This window comes from Pseudopipra pipra, chromosome 11 (assembly GCF_036250125.1).
Source record: "Pseudopipra pipra isolate bDixPip1 chromosome 11, bDixPip1.hap1, whole genome shotgun sequence".
Taxonomy (NCBI): domain Eukaryota; kingdom Metazoa; phylum Chordata; class Aves; order Passeriformes; family Pipridae; genus Pseudopipra; species Pseudopipra pipra.
The window spans coordinates 21,975,580-21,997,848 of record NC_087559.1 but is presented as its reverse complement, the minus strand read 5'-3'; the positions used below and the strand labels follow the sequence as shown (position 1 = coordinate 21,997,848).

The 22,269-nt window shown below is 39.4% G+C and overlaps 2 protein-coding genes across 3 annotated transcripts in view; one reads left to right on the top strand and one right to left on the bottom strand.

The window, feature by feature from the left end:
* The window catches only part of LOC135420049 (extracellular matrix protein 2-like), a 46,563-nt gene extending 25,007 nt beyond the window's left edge, over positions 1–21,556 (top strand). The window contains exons 11-17 of the mRNA XM_064667012.1: positions 11,204–11,456; positions 13,258–13,370; positions 15,654–15,867; positions 16,224–16,334; positions 18,670–18,763; positions 20,041–20,179; positions 21,359–21,556. Coding sequence (XP_064523082.1) covers positions 11,204–11,456; positions 13,258–13,370; positions 15,654–15,867; positions 16,224–16,334; positions 18,670–18,763; positions 20,041–20,179; positions 21,359–21,556 — 1,122 coding nt within the window. The remainder of the gene's footprint in view (positions 1–11,203; positions 11,457–13,257; positions 13,371–15,653; positions 15,868–16,223; positions 16,335–18,669; positions 18,764–20,040; positions 20,180–21,358) is intronic.
* Positions 1–22,269, bottom strand: part of CENPP (centromere protein P) — a 127,006-nt gene that overhangs the window by 50,486 nt on the left and 54,251 nt on the right. The gene's annotated exons all lie outside the window — the stretch shown is intronic.

Genomic DNA, 22,269 nt, shown 5'->3' with positions numbered 1-22,269 from the left:
GGTCCCAAACTGTTGTGGGATTCTATGAGTCTCTGAAATTATCAAAGCTGTAGTTTGCTTATTTAACGAAATAAATTATCCATTGGTGAGTGAGTTTATGTTCTAAACTCAAAGCTCCTTTGTAGTGCTGTGGGCAAGCCACATGGAAATTACCCTTTGTAGAACATTAGTGTTCAAGAGGCAAATAATAGTCTCTGCTTTATAAATTGTCCTACCCAAAAGATCTCATTTTCCATAGCACAAGTTAATATGCAATTATGACATATGTTTTCTTTCAATTCACGTAAGTATTTCCAGTGTGTGGTAAAAGCAACTCCTGTCATCCAGTGAATTTCTGTCCATGATAAAAAGCAGGGCAAAACTGTCCACAGTACAAAGCTCCTTAACTAACACACTCCAGTGTTTCCAGACAAATACCTTTAGAAATAGTACATTAGGATATCTGTCCAAGAACTTGAACTTCTCTGGGGGTTTCTACATTGCCTTTTAGCTTAGTTTAGAAGGTTTCATCTTCTTATTTCTTTCCTTTTTCATAAAAAAGGATATAAAGTGACTTTTTACATGGGCAGATGGGGGAAATGGCTTTTAACTGCAATAAGGGAGATTTAGATTAGATGTTAGGAAGAAATACTTTACTAAGGGTGGGGAGGCCCTGGCACAGGTTGCCCAGAGAAGCTGTGGCTGCCCCATCCCTGGAAGTGTCCAAGGCCATTCTTACTTGTGGTTTTCCCCTACAGGTGAAATGGGAAAAAATGAATGGTAAAAAAAAATAAACAGAAAATCACTGTATGGTATCTAAGTAATTAAAGCAAATATTAATTGTTTTTTAAAAATGCCAACTAGAAAATAATATAGATTACATAGTACCCATAATTTATTAGTAGCATAGGTATGAGAAAATAATATTAAAACCATAACAGCAGTGATTAACTATAACTAAAACAGACTTTTTCAGAAGAGTCCTAATTTACTGGGAGTATTTAGGGTTAGACCCAGCCTTGCATGACAGAGTTACTGCTGTGGTGATGATGGAAAACAAATGAGACCATCCTACAAAATTCCCAGGGACAAAACACACATCTGAACACAGGCTGGGTTAATTAGTAAGGTAGGGAAATGACTTCTCCAGTGAAATAATATCCTTCTTTTCATTAGTAATGATTCTGAATGCTTTAATTTCAATTATTCCAAAGCAACAAATCGGGTGTTTCAAAACTTGCAAACAAACTGTGTTTGGAGATCTTCCAAGGAACCTTGTTACTTTTGCCATCTACAAAAGGGAGATGCTCAAAGTACACGCAAACATTTAAAGACTGAGGTTCTTCACTGGACATAGTATTTGACTAAAATTTGCGCTTCTATTTTAAAAATGTCTATCACGACCTGAATCAAAGTAATTTTGTTTTGAATTTCTAACCGTAATATCAATCACTTGTGTGGGTAGGTAAAGCTACCAAAAAATGTAATAACAAAATTCAATTGTCTTTTCAGTCTAACATACTTTAAATATTTCAGGTGTTTTTTTCCTGGAATACAAAGGACTAAAAAGCCACACTTCTATTTTTTTTTTAAACTAATAACTCACTGGAAATGGATGTCAGTTGTCATTTTAAACATTGCCTTTATGTTCTGAACAATATGAATCCAGCCAAATGCTGTGTAAGAAAGTGCATTCATTTGCACTTCCATATTATTCATACTGTTTGTTAAAATAAAGGGAAACATCAGCACTTGCAAGTGATCAAGGTTTGGGGTTTTTGAAAGAACTGTTCAACTCTGGCAGAGTAAATTCTTGATAGTCCATGAGGAAATGTTGTTCTCAGTCCAGCTTTTATTCCGGAACAGAAAACTTTCCTTTAGAACTTATTGTTGGAGTGATTCAGTAGTTTGGCACTGGTTGCTGAGTTTTTCATTTTAACTACTGTTTGATTTTCCATGAAAGAATGTCTGGTGTTTCCAATGTCTCTAAGGCAGATAAATACCCATATTCCATACAAACGCCATTTAACATTATTCAAACTTGTGAGCAGCATCACGAGCAAGACTAATAATTGACATGTAGAGACACCAAAACTATTTCAAGACTTTCACTGATCAGGCAAAGCAGTTTCCTGATCCAGTTTGGTGCATAAACCTTTTTACAAGACCAGGGAGAAGAGCATTGAGGTGGGAATAAGCTACCTGGGGACTTCTGAGATGGGCATTTCCACACAGAGAAATTTGTATTTATCTGTAGCCTAAGGTAGAACACACTTATTGTCCAAAGGCAACACCGACTCCTTGCAAGGGGGAAAACCAAGGTATTTTTCAGGTGACTATTTTGTCCCTCCAGTCATTCCAGCTCCTTGCATCCATACAACACACGATAATCCAGGACAATCCCACGGATGTGTGGACATGCACACTCGAATTTACAACTCTTTTTGTACACAGCCTCTCAACATTGCCAGCTCTGACCCGCCCTTCAATGCTGCTGTGTTGCTAATAAACATCAGGGACTGAGGACTTGCACTGCAAAATGAAACTATATTTTGCTGCAGTTTCTAAGTCAGCTGCCAAAAACACACACAGCGAAATTCATCTATTTACACGCAAAAGTTGATTCGTGTACGATAATAAATAACAATTATTTTTTAATATGTGCACACAGAAATACTGAAGGACCAAGATGAACAACAGAAGCTGAGGGGCAGTTTTGATCCACTCAGCTGGCTCAGTGGTGTGGTCCAGCTTGGGGAGAGCCAGAACTGAGCTCAAGCCCAAGTATGTGAGTGCGCTGCACATGGTCCGGCTGCGAGCACGAAGCAATAGGTCATGGTGTTAAAATGTGGTGGGCAGGGGCCAAGGCAGAACTGTGCAGCTGATGTCAGATTCATCACTTTATGTAAACCACATTTATAAACACTGCTAGAAAATGAAAAAGCCCTTCGTTTGCCCTAGAATAACAAACATATACAAGGCCAGCTTAGAGCAGAGATTGCAGTGTAAGCACAAGCCACATATGGCAGCACATGTTTGCTCCCTCAGACACAGGGAGGAACACAAATACAGCCATTTGCAACACAGAAATCCAGACAGCAGTTTATATCACTGATGAGATAATATAAGAAGTCAATATAAAACATCATCTGAATGCTTTTTCATTTCCTGTTTCACAGAGTGAGACCCTGCTCTGAACCACAGCGTGCTGGATGTACTCCTATCACTGCCTGAGAAATTCACCTCCTCTGCTCAGAAACTTTAAGAGGGAGAATTCTAATTTTCAACCAATTCTTTCACTGGTGGAAACAGAAATCACTGAAAAGGTCTGAGCAAACAGTCTGACCTCATATAATTTTTAGTTATTTAAAGGTGTCATAGGAGTATATACAGACATCTTCTTGCAAAGCAAATACCCTCAGACTACTATCTCTTCATTAAGCCCCCAACATCATGGATTAAAACACTGTGACACTGGAAATAAATTAATGACATTAAAAATAAAAGAACAGGCTCATAAAGTAGATTCAGAACCACTGGCCCAATTTAGTTTTTAGTATTGCTATCTGAAGTTCAGAATAGAGGTAGAGAGGAGACCTGAAAATGTGATTTCTGGGTATTTTATCTGAGATTGAGATTATATTCCAATCAAAATACTAAATCTAAGTCTTGAAATATTGAACAGTTTCATTAAAGACCAGCATGTCCATGAAGGCAACATTTATTTCTACCATATTGACCCTTTATGTCACACAAAATATATGGATAAGCCCTTTTAAGGTTGTAACATTTTTTCCAGATCCTACCACTATGTGTATCCCTTTCATTATGTAACTGGCTATGACAAACTTCATACACATAGGAATGTGTTCCTACCACCAGAATCAACTGAAAGGAGAAAATAATCATAAAAAACCCCGAGTATTCATCCAAAATTGAGAGGCAGCACTGCTGCAAACCAGGGTCAGCTGGAACTGCTGATTCAACACTTTGCTTCTGAAAGAAGGGAAAAAAGAACCCAGCACATTTATATTACAACCCTCAGGCCCCGCTCCCTTCTATTGAACAGCCAAGAAAGTGTTGGAGGCTTTTTTAAAACAGCAATTTAATACGAATTTCCTCACTAAACCCATCCAAACCGAGCTATTCAAAACACAGGGGAGGGTTTGCTTGGGAAGCTTTGCTTTCTCCATGAAGGCAAGGGAAGGCAGATCTATGCAATTTGAGATTTCAAGAAAGTTTGAGATCATGCTTCACATTCTTGTGTGGGAATGTGATTGCTTTTGAAACTGTAATTTTATTCCTTGGGAAAAGTGATAGGGAGACTCTTTATCATCACCATCCATCTGTGCTACTGGAGCTGGAACACATGCCAAGGCAGCGCTGCAGGTAACACAAGCCTTGTCTTGGTTGATATCACAGCACCAAAGTTCTAATGTTTGGCATACTATCTTTTTTTTTTTTTTTTGCCTTAAGAAAGTCACAGTAGACAAAATAACTATTATGCAATTTGAACAGGCATTTTGCAAACAGCACCATGGACAATAATAAAAAAAAAAAAGGCCCAAATAAATTTTCCAGGCTTTTTTTTTCCCCAAAGCAAGACCAGACTTTTAACATAGAAAGGAGCTAATTAAAGAAACAGATGAAGTCAGATGTGCACGGAACTGGATATAGCATATTGTGAATTTAAAGATACAAACTGTTTCACTGCCTTTGAAACCTGCTGTAGGTAAACTCCATTAGTCAGACATTTCTGAAGTTTACATACACAGGGCCTAGGAAAGGTAAACAAATAACCCAGTTTCTAAATATTGTGGTGTGCAGGTCAGCACAGCTTTGTAACAGCACAAATTCTCAAAGACTTGGGTTTAAGCCCAACTTCAATCCTTATCACAGAACCCTGCAAATATTGTCTGTTTGAGATAAAAGATACGCTTTATTTCCCATACACAAGAGACAGAAATTGGCTATATTGACTAAAAAGTCTGAGCCCCAGTTTACATTCTTGGATCACCCCCCCAGCCAGGCAGCTGTCAACTGAAAGCAGAGGTAAAATTTACACATAACTACACAATAAAGTCCGAATTTTCTAACTTTAGAAAGCTTTGGCAACATTCTGATCACTGCAGGCTACTGGTTTACTCTGCCACTGGCTGTGGTTTTATACTTTCACTCAAGTCACACTTTTTAAAGAATAATGGCTAACGAGATCATAAATAATTGTAATTCCACAGCAGGAATGACCTGAAATGGACCTCACTGTACTTCCAATGGCCTGATGTCAACTATTATTAAACTACAGGTTTTATAAAGTCTTCCACTAGACGTCTAGAGTTAAGCCAGAAGTTTTGGCTCCAATACAGGCAGTGATGAAAAACATATGAGTGGTAACAAGGCGTCTTAATATCATCCTTCAGTACTAAGATGGGCTAATCTGAGGCAGCACTTTACTCTGGTATCACCCACGGTGCCAGCAGGATCAAGGAGTTTGGAAGTGGACTTTTTCTTTTTATTTACTTTCCTTTTCACAGAACTCAGTCTAACTTCCTTGTTCTCTCTATTTTTTTAATATGAAATAACTGGACATATAGAGCTCAGGTGGATTATCACAGAGCTTCTGGAAGAACTCCCAAACTTGCAAGGTATGTCCACTTTGAATACCTATTTTATATAAATAGCAGTAAAGAGTTAAGCAACACTATGTGCAGATTAACAATGTCAGGTAATTTACAGTTAGAAATACCACTTTTTTTGATGGAACATAGGAAAATTTACTTTGTAGTTGAAATAATTCTTTGTGTACTACATCTGAGCTGCAAAACAAAAACAGCTACAGTGAGTTATTTAACTATTAAAGACTCGTCAGAAAGATGTTACAGCTGACAATAACTTTTCTCAGTTATAACAATCTGTGAAAATCTACTCTACAATGACAGCAGTTCTTATAGTTGTAACTGTGTTATCTTTCTGTAATTTGGTATTCAAGTTGGTGGGGGTTTTTAAGTACATATCAGCAAAGTAATTAAAAACAACCCATGGAAGAGTAAATTGTAGATGAACTACAACCTAAAAATGCTCATGGATCATAATCAGTAACAGGAGTCAAGCAGTTTTCCATAAAAAGTAAATACTCTGTAAACACCACTTATTTTGTAAACATCCAATTAATTATCACTACTTAACTGCAATACTGGACTATTTCTAGCAACAGGAACATTTCTTCAGTAATCTTACTAACAAAAAAACTTCCTCCTGTTTTTCTTAAGCAATTTAAGTAAATCAATGGAGTAGACAAAGAGTTAAACATAAACTCCTTTTATTTCTGGAATGGGACAATGACTAATAGAACCAGAACTATTTTTAAATATAGATTTCAAAACAGCAATGGTCTTGCCTTTCTTTGGACAAAATCTGTGCACAGAGCAATGATTTGTGTTATTAATGAACACAGGGACTTTTCTTTGCCTCTGCAAAGACCACCACTGGGTCATTTAAACATTTCCTTTTCAGAAACAATGACAGAGGAAACTGGTCTCCGAACACCGGTAACAGAAGAGATTTCTAAATATGATTTAGAGTCTTTTTACGTCTTAAAATTCTATGTATTAACTCCTTGGTGTCATAACTGCTGAGACAACAAATGCCCCATGCTGCAGGGCTGGCACGTAACTCCCAAGGAATCCAGGTTTATTTGTTGTTGGGTTTTTTAATGCACTCATCCCACACTAAATACACAGCTCCTGTCCTCACAGGAAAGGTTTTTCTTCCCATAACTCATGAGTAGAATTTTCACATCACAGAAACTGTTGCAAACTTTCGTGGGAATTTCCCACACGATCTCTCAAAGGTTTGAATCATGTGAAGTTATCCTGTGATACCACCTGCATTTAATTAGTTACACATTACAACTAAGAGCACGAAAAGTGCCTGAGTTCTACATGCTGTTTGGCAACAGGGGTTTGGGTAAAGATGACCACACTAGTGAGGATAAGTGTGTCCCAAGTGCTCAGTACAGTGATTTTAGGATTGTTACACACTTCAGGACAGCAAGTGAGCCTTCCAGTGTGTCTCCAGGTGAAGTGCACTGTCCACATTCACTCACCTCACCTCGGGGTAGCTCCTGTTCCAGTGGGAAGGTGCTACTCAGCAGCTTTTTGTGCTGAAGGACAAGTAGGATTGTGATAAAGAAGGTGCAATGAAGCCTGAATCCACCCCAGTCTTTCTCAACTCAATGCTCTGGGCTGTAAAAATCGGGAATGGACAAGGCCAAGCTTTGTTAGGCTTGTTGTATGTCAGGAATGGCTGTTCCTCTTTCCTCCTCTTTCTGTTTAAAGTTCCAGCCCCCTAAACTAGGCTGTTCCACCCATTCCTTTGTGTGGGCTCTGGTACTCCACACTCACTCTGTTCACCCACAAAGAACGTGCTGGGGGTTTTTTTGGTGCTCACATGAGTTTTATGCCAGTTTAGTGAGTTCAATCAGCTCAGTGAAGAGCCTGAGTGGAAGAGCTGCAGGTACCTGGGAGCAGAGTCACTCTCAAGTGACAGCAGGGGACCATTAGCACAGCTGTACCTGTACCTTCTGAAACAATATTTCATAAAATTCCCATGATAAAATAATGTAAGGATTTCCAGAAAGATCACCAGGATCTTGGATTTTAGGCTTTCATTTTCTTTTAATTCTCTTACTCCTGAAACTGAAGCATGCAGAAAGCTTGTGTAAGTTCTTTGAGATGAGCTGCAGAGTCAGAGCATTTCTACAGAGACATGTCAGCATCTGTCTACTGGGAATCTCAAAACTCCAGCCATGAAAAGATATTTTAAAAAGCATTCATAAAACTCTGTTCTTTGGGAACCATTTTTTTGCAGTTCTTTGGTCAATGCAAACCTGGAGTGAAGCTTGATTATTCCCCCTAAGTACAAATCCAGTGAGGATTTTCTAATGGCAGAATAGGAAGACAAAGCAAGGATTTTTAACCCTTCCTTAAAAAACCCCAAACCAAACCAAGAACCCCACAACAACTTAGGCTTCCTTCTGCAAAGGGACTTGTTTTCAAGGGACCAATATGTGTCATCAGTGACATATTTCAACACTACTGTTCTAGAACTGTTTGTGAGCAACACATGTTTTTCAAGAGTTCAAACTGGCCACTACTCCAATCACAGCCTCAATCTTTTAACAGTTTGAAGTCACGGTTTTTTGGATATCTGGAAGGAAATATGGAATCCATTTGCTACACATGCAAGCGTGGGAACAGATTTTTAAGTTGTTTCCTAAGACAACTTCCCAGCACCAGATCCAAAAGAGCATTTCAGGAACACACACACAAGATTATCTTTTAGATACAGTGAAACGATACATCCAGTGCCTCTCACAAATAAAAGCCAGCAGGGGCCTGGAAAATAGATGTCCTGAGACATGATCACGCTATGAAGCTTGATATCCTCCATGTGGAAGTGGTACAACATCACTGAATAAAGCACAGGAATTTTGTCACTTAATACCAAAGCAGCCAAGGAAGAAAACCAGCCTGAGATCCCATCTGTGAAACCTCAGTCCTCAAACCGCTTTTCCAAGAACAAGGAGAACTTGGAAGTCTGAAAGTCTTCAAACTCACCTCCTAATTAACAGTATGACTAAAGTACTGAAGATTTTAACTGTTTTCTGAAGCTGAAACGCAAGATTGAAAAGGCCAAATGTCCCAAAGGTGTACAGCCAGGAGTGACCCCAATTCTCTTGAAAGGGGGTGCCACACCTTCTCCCCAGCACTGTCTGTATTGAAGACTCTTTCAAGGGCACACACATTGTATGGGATTGCAAGAACCACCATCAAATTCTTTCTAGGAGCATTGAAAGAGAATGTTATTTTGAATATTAAGGAAAATATACGGGAAAAACACATGTGAAGGTTCTTTCAGGAGATTGGTAAATCAATAAAAGTACAGGCAGAGCGGATATTATGGAAATATCAAACTTACAGTTACATGTTGCTTACCTGCAAGTTACAAAGTATATTGTGCTTGTTTTCAGACACATATTTGGGGGAAAGAAGTCACGGCATTCTTTTCATGTAATCTGAACACTTATCTTTTTTCTTTTTAAACATCCTCAAACAGACACAGTTACAGCAGCAGCAATGTATGCAGTGCACTGCCTTTAATGCTGTTACAAACCATACCCAAGGAACAGCAAAAGGCCTTGCACAGAAGAAAGCAATACAACCAAAACCTCAGAACTTTGAATAAGCCAAGTCAACACTCCTGCACCAGCACACTCCTCCTCCTGCAATTGAGGACCAATGACAAAACGCCCACATAAAGCCATTTTTCAGCTATAAATAGATCATCAAGTATTTAGTTAGGTGATCAGACAAGAATTGACATCCTTTTAGTATTTCCCTAAAGAGGTCTATGATAGTCTAAACACAAAAGTTTTTAAAAACAGGATATACACATTAAAATTTACAGCAGCCCCTCTTGGTTTGTGGAGCATGCTGTTAGATCCAAATGATTTCTGGAATTGGGTTTTGGAGGGAAACAATGTCAAGCTGAGGGTTGAATCTACAGCATTTTCTCAGAGTTGCAAAACATCCTGTGGCAATTCTTCCTATCTCCATTTTCCCCCAGACTAGGAGCATTTGGTCAAGAAAATCATCTTCAGAATAAAACCAGAGTATGTAAAAAATACCTATACCCCAAAAAATCAGTACCTTTAAACTACTGATCATCATTCCTCAGGTAATGCACTACACTGCAGTTAAGGACTGGGCTCCTGGTGTTCCCAGTAAGTGTGCCTGGAATAAACCTGGTAAAATTAGAACTGGGAGAAGCAGAAGGAAGTTGAATAAATAGCTGGAGTGGGTCAGAGGTCATTTGGTTTGTTCAGCCTGGAAGAGACTGAGGCCAGAGCTCACGGGGCTTTTCACCATCCTCCCGAGGGCAGCACTGATCTGTTGTGTGGTGACCAGTGACAGGGCCCAGGGAACGGCTGGAGCTGTGCCAGGGCAGGGACAGGGTGGATCTCAGGAAAAGGTTCTTCCCCAGAGGGTGGTTGGGCACTGCCCAGGCTCCCCAGGGCAGTGGGCACAGCCCCAAGGCTGCCAGAGCTCCAGGAGGGTTTGGACAATGCTCTCAGGGACAGGGTGGGATTGTTGGGGTGTCCTGTGCAGAGTCAGGAGTTGGACTCGATGATCCTCCCTTCCAACTCTATTCTATGATTGTCTATTTTTCTAAAGACAAACGTATTTTTAAGTCCTTTGTGACTTGTGCATTCTTCTCAAGAACATGAGGAAAAAATTGTGGCTGTCTGATGTGGGGTTTTCCACTTGGAAGGTGCCTTAACTGATCCAAGAAGAAATACTTTACTCAGAGAGAGTGGTGGGGCCCTGGCACAGGTTGCCCAGAGAAGCTGTGGCTGCCCCATCCCTGGAAGTGTCCAAGGTCAGGTTGGACGGGGTTGGAGCAACCTGGAATAGTGGAAGGTGTCCCTGCCCATGGCAGGGGGTGGAACTGGAGGATCTTTCAGGTCCCCTCCAACACAAACCACTCTGTGATTCCAGGATTCTGTGAAATGTGCTGCAAGCAGAGATGAACCTCTATCAATGGAAATAATAAACAAATGACTGGAACATGGGAAAAGCTGTTGTCAGGAGTGAAAACACTGCTTTCCCAGATTAGAATAGAAAGAGTTTAATTAGAAGTGTTTAGGGAGTCGAATACCAAGTGTTTAGGAAGTGTCTTGCTGGGTGCATTTTATGCATTGGTAATCAAGTATTTCTCACTTTTACAGCAATATAACATATGCCCATGTATCACATTAAAAATGCTTTTTCATCAAGAAGAAATAGGATTTATTTCATTCTGAGTTCTGGTAAAGTGTACTACAAAAATTACACTTTCAAGCTTGAAGCAAATGATGATATTATTTGTAAAACTCAACTAAAAACTTTGATATTACATTAATCTCTAATAAATTTAATTTAATATTACTGCATGTAATTTTATGGCAATAATTCATATTTTAAAGACTATTTTTATATTCTTCATCCCTCATACACTAATTAAACTTCAATGTTCACGAGAGACCGTTTTTCAGGACCAGAGACTGTTGCAGTGAGTGAAGTAAATAGGTCAATACCTCTATTTGCTCTTTCATATTCACTAATTCTCCTGGGTTTTTGTTTGTTTGTTTACCTTCCTTTTCCAGAGTGGTTGTCCTGATTAAGAAGATATGAAAGAATACACACTCCTCCTCTTTTTGGCTTTGTGCTCTGCCAAATCTCTCACTGGTCCCTCCTATTTCACACTAAAGAACATGATGCTCCAAGACATGGAAGACGAGGACGATGACGACGATGACGACAATTCCCTATTTCCAACCACTGAACCCATTATGCCACTGATTCCTTTTGATCTGTTCCCAACATGTCCCTTTGGATGCCAGTGCTATGTCAGGGTTGTCCACTGCTCTGACCTAGGTAAGAATGAATTTGTGTCTGTTCCCCTCTGGACTCTCCTTTTGAGGATTTGTCTTTGAAAAGATGAATTCTACAGCTCCATAAATTGCACACACTCATGTATTCCTGTATTAGTCATTTTCAAAAGGAGCTTAACATGTTTTCCATTAGGATTGCAAACCATACCTAATTTGTGTCCAGCACTTTTTGCAACATGAATGTTTTCCCAATCCACGTTCGCCAGTTTAGAAAATGAAAAAGCTGCTACAGCCACTTTCCATTAGCAATGACTTCTATGGATAACAACATGGAATGGAAAGGCATTTAGAATATGTAACAAATAACTGTACAAGTGTTTAACTGAACACTGATCAGGGTAAGTACATAATAACCTGCACAGCTTTTTACCCACAATCACGGAATGGGAAAACGCTTCCATTTACATTTTATATTACACTTTCTACTGGTTTTTTTTACTTGCATGATGTTCTATCCAAACAGGGGAGCACAAACATTTGGTCCCCTCTCTCAAAAAAGAAGTATTTCATTCATAACTACAAAGCAACAGGTCAAATGACAAGAAAACAAATTAAAACAAACCACAAGGACATTTAATGTCCCACATAAGTGGGACACAAACTTCACTCAAGTGCTCATCACTGGTAACACTTCAGCCAAAGGCAAAGCTGCTCCTGTCACTGCTGCAGGTACATCCCAGTGCCTAACTAGGAATTCATTATTAATTGTTCCAGTTTGAATTAGTGCTCATTGAAGGTTTCTCATGATTCAAGGCACTCATGGCCTGTGGTCCTGCCAGGAGCACAGGGACAATGCCATTTGTTCTCACTGCAGCCCTGCCACCATCCCAAACACCACCCTGGGCTGCTCACGGCTCAGGAACATTGAGTCCAGACAGAAACTGCTGGGGTTTTTAAATGTGTCATTATTAAGGAATCCAAATAAACTTTTGCTGACAGCAGCAAATGGAGGTTATTGCATCTGGTCTGCAGATTGCAAACCACTTTACAGTTCACACATAGGAAAAAAAAACATATTAAGAGACTTCATCTTTAACTGCAACCTATTAATTATGGAACAATTGCTAATAAACGTCACAGCCTTTGATGCATCAGCATTCCCACTGAAAAGGAAGTTACTACCCCTGCTAAGGCTTTTGTGCTGATTGAGGATCTCAGATGGCCTGAACTGCAGCGGGTTTGTAACTGAACAGAGAGCTGGGCTGGGGGATTTATACCGCTGGTACTGAAGGACTGGCACTGGGGACCACCCCTCATCCATGTGTACCAAAAACACATCTCTCAGCCCTGCCCTTCTCTGGGTGGCTCCACAGGCAACCCCAGCACTGGGATGGATGGAGCAGTGCAGGGGTACAGAGGAGCAGCCCAGCACTGGGCACAAACCCCATAAAGCCACTGGCCTGGGCCCAACAGGGAACCAGTGCCCTGGAGCCTCTGAGGGCTCCTTTCTCCAGGGATTGAAGCATTTTCCCTGCAGGACAACCTGTGCTCTGAGTTTATGTCCCAGCTGCAGAGAACCTGCAAGGAGCACCCCTCTTCAGGCTGTCATGGTCAGGGGCAGCAGCAGCTCCTCCCAGAACTATCCACACACGCCTGTGGTACATCCTTACATCATTAGTTCCTCCCATGACCAAAAATTCCCTTCCACCCTTTGCTCTGTGGCTGTTCCTATTTTCTTTCCCACCATAATCATCAACCATCTTACTGTGCTTCACTGTTCAGTAATTAATTTCTTTGGACTTGCATCCAGGCACATAATGGTTCTGTTTGTGTCACTTCTCTAGGTTTGACATCAATCCCTCGCAACATCCCGCCAGATACTCGGATGATCGACCTCCAGAACAACAAAATTAAAGAGGTCAAGGAAAACGACCTCCAAGGACTCACATCACTCTATGTAAGCTGCTACTTCCCAAGGTGGAAATCTTATTTAGCAATCTGAAATATTTCCATACTTCCAAAATACAAATGGTATTTTCCTTCTCTAATAGTAGAGATAAAAATACAGTCTCATGTCTGAGTATTTGACTATTCCCACATGGTGAGAAGCAAATATCTTCTGAGTTGTAAGAACTACTTTCTGCAACACCCAGATGTACCACATGCATCTCACCAAAAAGATTCTCAAGATGTTTCAGTCCTTAACATGCACACAAACATTCCTTACATTTTAAAGGCTGCAAGACAAGAGCTCCTTTTTTATCTGCTTAGCTGGAAAACACCAGAAGTTCTCACAGTAGAACCAGAATGATGCTTTCTGAGGGTATTTAAAAAACACAGAACATAAAATTAACACATACACCACTGAAACTTGTTACATCCAATTGACCTGAACAGAAAACTGACCAACACTGAATTACTGCAAAGTCAGGGGATTTACTACTAACTTTTTAACATGCTCACATATGCACAAAGAAACACTTTGAAACAAGTATCACTGGCAACTGATAAATCCAGGTACTTACAGTACACAATGTTACTGTTTTATTATGAAAGAAAACAAGAGTCTCAGAGGACTGGAAAGTTAAATCTGCTTTAGAATATTTATTTCTATAACAAGTCACTCTAGATCCAGTACCAACAAATATTGACAACATTAAAATTCTCACTGTAAAAATGACAAATCCATACCACGATGTACAGCAAACTATTCCCCATTAGAAAGACACGAAGCACACAATAAACTAACAGAAGGAACACTCCTAACACATTAAGGGAAAATCCTTCCCTGTGAGGGTGGGAGGCCCTGGCACAGGTTGCCCAGAGAAGCTGTGGCTGCCCCATCCCTGGGAATGTCCAAGGCCAGGTTGGAGGTTATTCCATTGGGATAATGGAAGGTGTCCCTGTCCATGGCAGGGGGTGGAACTGGATGGGCTTTAAGGTCCCTTCCAACAAACCATTCTGGGATTCTGGGATTCCATAAACAAATCCTTTCAGTCCTATCTGGTTTCTGAGCAAGACGTGAAAATTCACCAGATCTAAATGTTTCTGAATGAGCTTGTTAATTATTATGGTTTAAGCCAGGACAGGCAAGAGAAGAATCACATAAATTCAGAGCTGGCAACAAAAGGTTTCCCATTCCCCCTGTCTCGTGGGTCCAGAATGGCCTCACCAAGGAAGGGGGTTTATATTCTGTATAACAGATCTTACAGGAACTGACCTCTAAGGACTGAGGAAGTCACTGGAACCCATCAGCCATCAGCACATTACATATCAGTCACCACTCCATTATGTGATAACTGAGCTGCTTTGCTCCTTCTCCTCAGTTCATTTGTGGCCAGGCTGAACAACATTTTCACTGAGATCAAAGTTTACTTTGTACAGCCTGGCTGAGTCCTGGAGTCTGCTTAGCAAAGGCACAGAGGGCAGCTGGGATTGGGAAGGAGCATTTCCTGTTTATTTCCTTAAGCTAGGCTCGTTTTTTTCTGGAAAAAAAGATTAATTCTGGTTTGCTCTACATTTTTCCCCCCCACAATTCCTGAGAGGAGATGAATTACCAACAGCTCCGAGAAGTAAAAAAGGAACAAAAATGAATATCTGAGTATGCAAATATAGGGATGTGATTTGACATGTAAATGATTTTGGATAACTCACGTTTTATTGTCTGTAGTAACTCATTCCAAGTTCTCTGGTAACACATAGCAAAGAAGAACAAAAAACTGCCCCAAAAAGGACTAATGCACAGTACAGGAGAGACTTAAATTCACATAAGTGGGAAAATTATGGCAAATAACATATAAATTCATGTGTCATATAGAGACATGAACATCTAAGAAACACAGATTAAAAGCCTGACTTTTATTTTGCTGAGTTATCTTGAAATAAAAGATGAAGTTCTTAGTTTTGAGAATCTGCATTAAGGAACAACAAAGCATATAACCCCCTACAATATTTGAATACAAACATATTGTTTTGCCAGTTCTTATGATCCATTGGCACCTTGTCAGCTCTGACTAGTTTTTCTCTACCTTCCAGATGATGCTCCAGCTTTCAGGTTCTATTTTGTTTTTCACAAGCAACTGAAATGCCCAAAGTGCTAAAGTTTGGTATGATGGAAAAATAAAATATTTCAAACACTTAAGTGCTAAATTATATATCAAATTCATGACTTAAAATTTATAATCATAACTTTCCTATATAAAAAAAAAAATCTTTCTTTTGCTCTTCCCATGTCTCCCAGGCACTGGCTTTGAACAACAATAAAATCTACAAGATCCATCCCAAAGCCTTTCAACCCACAAAGAGGCTCCGCCGACTGTACCTGTCCCACAACCAGCTGACTGAGATTCCAACAAATCTGCCCAGAACGTTGGCAGAGCTCAGAATTCATGCTAACAAGGTCAAGAAAATCCCCAGGGATGTATTTAAAGGAATGAAGTCTCTGCATGTTTTAGGTAAGTCCAATTGAGCAGAACAGAAAATGTCTCTCCCAAAAATGTCTTTATCAAAAGTTTCTACAATATAGAATTTTCAGCCCAATGTACAGTTTCCTCTCAAAGAGATATCCAAGCTCTGGGAAATGCCTTTCCCAATTTAAATTCTCTGTGAAGTTGCTACATAAGTCAGGGGTTGGGGAACTCTGCAAGCCAAGTTAAACAGCCTGAATTCCCTGAGAGCTGGGACTGCCACCCCTCAGAAGAGGTAATCAAAGCTAAACATTAACTCGTGCTTAGAACATCAGAAGTCACAAATAAAATTAATTCACAAAATTCCTAAGCCATAAATGCTTTTCTTTTCCCCCCTTGGACAGAAATGAGTGCAAATCCTCTGAACAATGATGGAATAGAGCCTGGGGCTTTTGAAGGAGTAAATATCTACCATATAAGAATTGCAGAAGCCAAGTTAACTTCAATTCCTAAAGGTAGGCTTTAGCTTTCCTATTTCACTTATACCAGTATATTCCTAAATAAAATGCTTTAACATCTATATGATTACTAAATTATATATTCTGTTTTGTATATTCATTACTACCAAGCCATTTCCTATCTTATTTTTCTTTTTGAAGTTAGTATTTAATTCCACATCCCAAAAGAGTGAATGCACAAACAGCACACACAGTGCACACCAGAGACTCCTCTCAGGAGAAACAGTGCAAAGAAATTCATAATAAGATGTGATTTCCCATCTTTCACACATCAGCCTCTCCAAAATCCTCACAAGGGAAGAATAAACCCCCTGATAGGTGATCTGAGCCAGAAGGGATACAGAATTCCCACTTCCTTTATGGATTTAAAATGCAACTCCACGATTTCTAGCTTTAATTTTTAATGTTTCAAGTCACTCTGTAGCTCAGTTATGTTGTGCAGTAAACATAACCTCCTTAATGCAAAATCCAATATGGCATTTTATACATCTTTTGATGGGGTTCTGCTAAGCAAAACTTAATATTAACGTTTAGTTAAATTCAACACAACAGATTACAAAATCAAATCACTCTTTCATACAAAAAAAAATTAACTTGTGATTTGGAGGTAGCAATAAATTAAAACACTAACTTGACACATACAAAAAGGTAGCCTGAAGGAACTCAGTGCAACACTCCACCTCCATTTTCTGCAGGTCAGTTGGGTATTTAACCAAATTAATATGATTTTCAACTCCTCAGAACTACTAGTGAAGAGAAAAAGGGAGGAGACAAAGCATAATATCGTCACATCATGCTTTAACTTACAGGGAAACCATATGTTAGCCCCTTATTTATTTCTCATAATTCAGATAAAGAACTTCTTCCTTATTAAATTTAATCTCTTCCTGTAGGCATATATATGTGTGTGTGTGTGTGTGTGTGTGTGTGTGTGTGTGTGTGTGTGTGTGTGTGTGTGTGTGTGTGTGTGTGTGTGTGTGCAGAAGCATCCCTGTAGAAGTGAACACTAAAAAAACCCTCCCAAACAAACAAAACCAACTCACCCCAATTGTTCAGATATCTTTAAGGTCAGAAACTACCTGGCTGCTCCCTAACACAAAAATACCCCAAAACATTCCTCTAGTATCATCATAATGCCATTTCCTATCAGTTAGCCCAAAAAAACTCATAAAATTATTCCAATTTTGTCTTTGTTATAGAGGAATCTCCTATAAGGGGAAACACAGCAGGAGGTCCAATATGTCTGTCAGATATATAAACAAATCAGACCCAAACTATTTCACAGTGAACTCATTCACCACAGGTGGAAACTAAGTCTGTACATCCTCCTGTCTGCAAGTATTATAATGGCACGAAGATTTAAAAAAACGTAGCTTATAAAATGCACCCAAACTCTGCAATGGACGGGGGGGTGCTCGTCCCTCTTGCCGGTGTAACTCGGACACCAGCAGCACGTGGAGCTGGGAACTGGAATGCGAACTGGGAAAGAGCCCAAACAAACAAACCCAGCCCCGAGAGTGCCAGCGGGAATTCCGGCTGGGAAGCGGCCCGGGAAGCAGCTCGTTGCTCCGGCACTGCAGCGCTGTCCCAGCCCCGAGGAGCGGGGATGGCTCGGGGTCGGCTGCCATCTAGACAGGGGCTGGAAAACAGCCTGAGATCAGCACACAGGAACTCACGCTCGGGAGGAGCTTCCTGGGCCTTCCCTAAAAAGATACTGTGGAAAGCTTCACCACCTCCTGGTCCATTCCTTGGCAGTTCTGAACGTGGAGGTATTGGAAATACAAAATGTTGTGGCGTGGGAAAGAGCCAATCAAATATCTCATTCAGGGGAGAGGATTCCCAAAGATCCCTCCCAGATCGATCCCAGCAGCTAAAACGGCACAGTTGTTACACCATGGGCAAAAAATTACAGGTCTTCAAAAAGCTCTCCCTGGTTCCACAGGAGTAGGGGTTTGACTACCAGCCCTGAGGTAACTGCACAAAACATACAATTTACATCTTTGACAAGTTAACCAAAAATACTGAGAGCTGTCATAAAGGAAGCCAGGAAAAAAAAAAAAAACAAATTCTGGAACTAAAAATCTTAAAATTAGTATATGCACTTTCACATCTTACTTTTTTTCTTTTAAAGTTACTATTTGAAACCAAATTATGTTGATTTTTAATTACCATAGTAACACCTAATCCCCATTTCTTTGATGCAGACAACCTCCCCAAAATTCCTCACCCAATTCTAAACACAAAGGAAAGAAGCTGTTTGGAACACAATATATCTTCCAATAAAAAATAAATTGGCTCATTTTCCTCACACTGTGCATTTATTTCCCATCAGATTTGCCCTCCAGTCTCCTGGAGCTTCATTTAGATGACAATAAGATCACAGCAATTGAACTTGAGGATTTTAACCGTTACAAAGACCTTCAAAGGTAACACTTCCACGCTTTTATTTGATAAAATGTCACACCTGGCAGCATCTCGATTTGAGACTTCTCTTGTTAATGGCAGAAAAGAGAATTAGAAGTTTTAAGTGTTTTAGTAAGAATTGCTGCAAGTAAGACCAAGCTTAAAACAACCAAACAAGCCCAGAAACCACATTAGCCTTGTTATTACATGATTTCTGCCTACAGTTTGCAATAGAAAAGTAGGATAGGAACAGCAGCTGATTACAAAATATAACCATCTTAAATTCTTATAATTCTTATAAATTTATTCTCATAAATACAGTAGCTGGTAAAGGACACAGTTTGGTAACTGTTCCCAAATGTGATGGGGTTTAAGGAAAATGCCTGTTTCTGAGGAATGTATCCCTGATGTGGGACTAGAGAAGGGAGTTCTCTCTCTAAAGCTCAGATAAGACCTCTGAAAATATGGCTGAGCAGCTCTGCATTTGGGATTTGGTGACAGAAACTACTATCAAAGAAGAACTATTGAAGTGCCTTCAGACAGCAGGTTCAGTTTGTGAATAAGCTGTGACAGAACAGAGACCAAGGGGATGGCAGGATGGGCAGAAAGGGCCATTCCACCTGTCCCCCACCTTTGGAATCACCTTCCAGCAATGCAGGCTGGAGGCTTACAGCAAAACAATCTAACTAAGGAAAACTTAAAGCAGGAAAGAAGGTAGTCCTGATTAGTCCAAAACTTCCTGTTTTAGACATAAGCTATATATATAAAAAAACTTCCTTTACAAGACTTGCTATTTGGCTGTTTCTTAGAACAGCACTCTGTATTTCTGTACACTGGATTACTCTGTAATACTGTATTACAAAGTATACTACTGTGTACTTTGTATATACCATATACTATATATATATACTATATACTACTGTGTACTTTGTAGCTTTACTGCTTGAGAGAAGGGTCTGATTTATTTCCCAGGCAGCTTGAATGATATTTACCATTTAAACTCTTGCCACTATAATTAGAAAAACTGCATGCAAAATTGAACAATTGCTCACATCACACTGAGATCAGCTGAGAGCTAATCTCCTTAAAGTGGAGATGAAATTAAGAAGGAAAAAATATTTGTTGGCTCAGTTGTGGTTTTTTTTCCTATCAGAGGTAAGATTTCCTCATCCTCTCCCCATTCTTTTCTTGCCCTGTGTTTACTCCTGTGTACTTCAGTCTTTAAAAATAAAGAATGCTCTCCAGTGCTGTTGTGAATCTCAATTAGCTTGTAATTAAATGTTCCTTGTACTATTTCTAGGCTGGGCCTTGGGAACAATAAAATCAAAGATGTGGAAAATGGAAGTTTTGCCAACATCCCAAGTATCCGTGAAATCCACCTGGAGAAAAACAAGCTGAAGAAGGTTCCTCCTGGATTACCTGAGCTGAGATACCTGCAGGTCATATATTGAACTTAATAGAAAGCTCCAGTGATTCCAAGTTGTTTGACTTTCACTCTGTCACACTGATTAGGTCACAACCAAAAGGCATCATTAATTGCCACATATATTTGGATTTGACTCTCTTACCGGGAAAACCTGAAGTCACATATGGTTATTAAAGAAATAAATATAAAATCAAACAGCAGGAATATTTCCTAGGGAAAAAAAAAAAAGGACAACAACGTGCTACACCCAGAAAATGTTTCCAGAAAGTTTGTTACAGATTTATCATAGTTTCCATATTAGTAACCCAGAGTGGAAATTTTTCCACTCCCACACTGAAAAGTCTTAAATTCAAAGTAAACTATTTATAAGGATGAAATTGTGAGTTAAGATTTTAAAATTTGTATTCAGAACTAGATATGTTTGGCAAGAAAATACTTTCAAAACACAATTATTTCCTGAATTCTGGAATAGCAATTAAATTCGTATCTATTTTATAAGATGACATATACCTTGGGATCCTGAGCAGAACAAAGCTTGGGGACACATGAAGAGATGCACAAGTGACAGAGCACACAATAAGCTATTTGGCAAAAGCTTTTCCCTCTGAATTTCATTTCTTTGTGCTTCTCATATAACTTACAAGTAAAGGAAAATACCTTTAGATAGACAGAGAAAAATATACATATATATATATATATAAACAACCAATGCAAATATCAACTTACAGTGTAACGTAAATTTAGATATACAAGGAATTATTTTGTCACTGTACATTATTTCACTTAAACTCTAAACTTTACTATTACAAGCCCTTGTATTTACTAATTTAAGCTACATCAGCATTGGACTGATCTGTTCCTATAACAATACCAACAAATCTCTCCAAGGGCTCGAGACTACATCATTAAATCTATTAAATCCCTGAAGATCTGGGAGAATATAATACTGCATCATCATAATTCTTACTACAAAAGAACATAAAATCTCACTTTAGCACAAAGTTCCCTAAGAATAGAATGCAATTACTCTGAGAACACACTGATAGAATTCCAAAGACTTTTCTTTGTGGGAGAGACAGGAGGGTTTTTAAAAAAGCTTTACCGTGGATTTTTAACTGGTGTTACTCCCAAGTGATCTGACAGCCGGAGATGCCGTTTGCACACTAACACCTGTCTGTGCTGCTCCCTGCAGGTGGTGTTCCTGCATTCCAACCACATCGCCAAGCTGGGAGTGAACGATTTCTGCCCCACGGGCCGCAGGAAGAAGAAGGCTCTGTACAGCGGCATCAGCCTCTTCAACAACCCCGTCAAGTACTGGCAGGTGCAGCCCTCCACCTTCCGCTGCATCTTAGCCAGGAACAGCGTCCAGCTGGGCAACTTCCTCAAGTGACCCCCAGCCCCTCACTGCAAACAGCAACTTGGCCAAAGCAGTTCTACAATACTTGAAATTCGCAGCAAAAATGCCGATTTTACACTATTTAACCGTTTACAAGGTATTTGCTATGTCCGAGGTCATTAATTAGAAATGGTATGTTAAGTAGGATCCATTGTATTGTTTGACAATGTTCAACCTACATTTGAATAATTTAAACAGAAGTCTTTATATCTTACAGGAGAACTCTTGGAAGTGGAACTGGAAACTGTATTTGACGTTTCCTATTGTAGATATTAATTCTTTCCTTAAATCACATAGTTTTGACGTATTCCTTCTTTCAAATAAATTCTAAAAATCACGTGGAAGTGACTTTTTCCACGGTAAGGACCTTTTCCTCTCCCAAAGTATTATAAGAAAAATTGCAAAAAAAAATTATCAGACTTCAAGGACAACTTCTTGTGCCATTTTTGATAATGAGCAAAGATGCAATAAAAAGATATGGTATCGTCAGGTCGCTGTCTCTAAGCTAGAATATATTTTTATAATCTATTAAGTGAGATAAAGGCAGGTTTCACATAATGAACAGACAAAAAGCCTTTAAAAGTTTTTGATAATTTTCTCTTGCAACTTCAAGAGGAAAATGTCCTTCAGTGTTTTACTATTCACAGAATTCGATGCAGTCCGAATATTAAAAAGTAGGATTCAAGATTTATGATACGCTTCAAGCT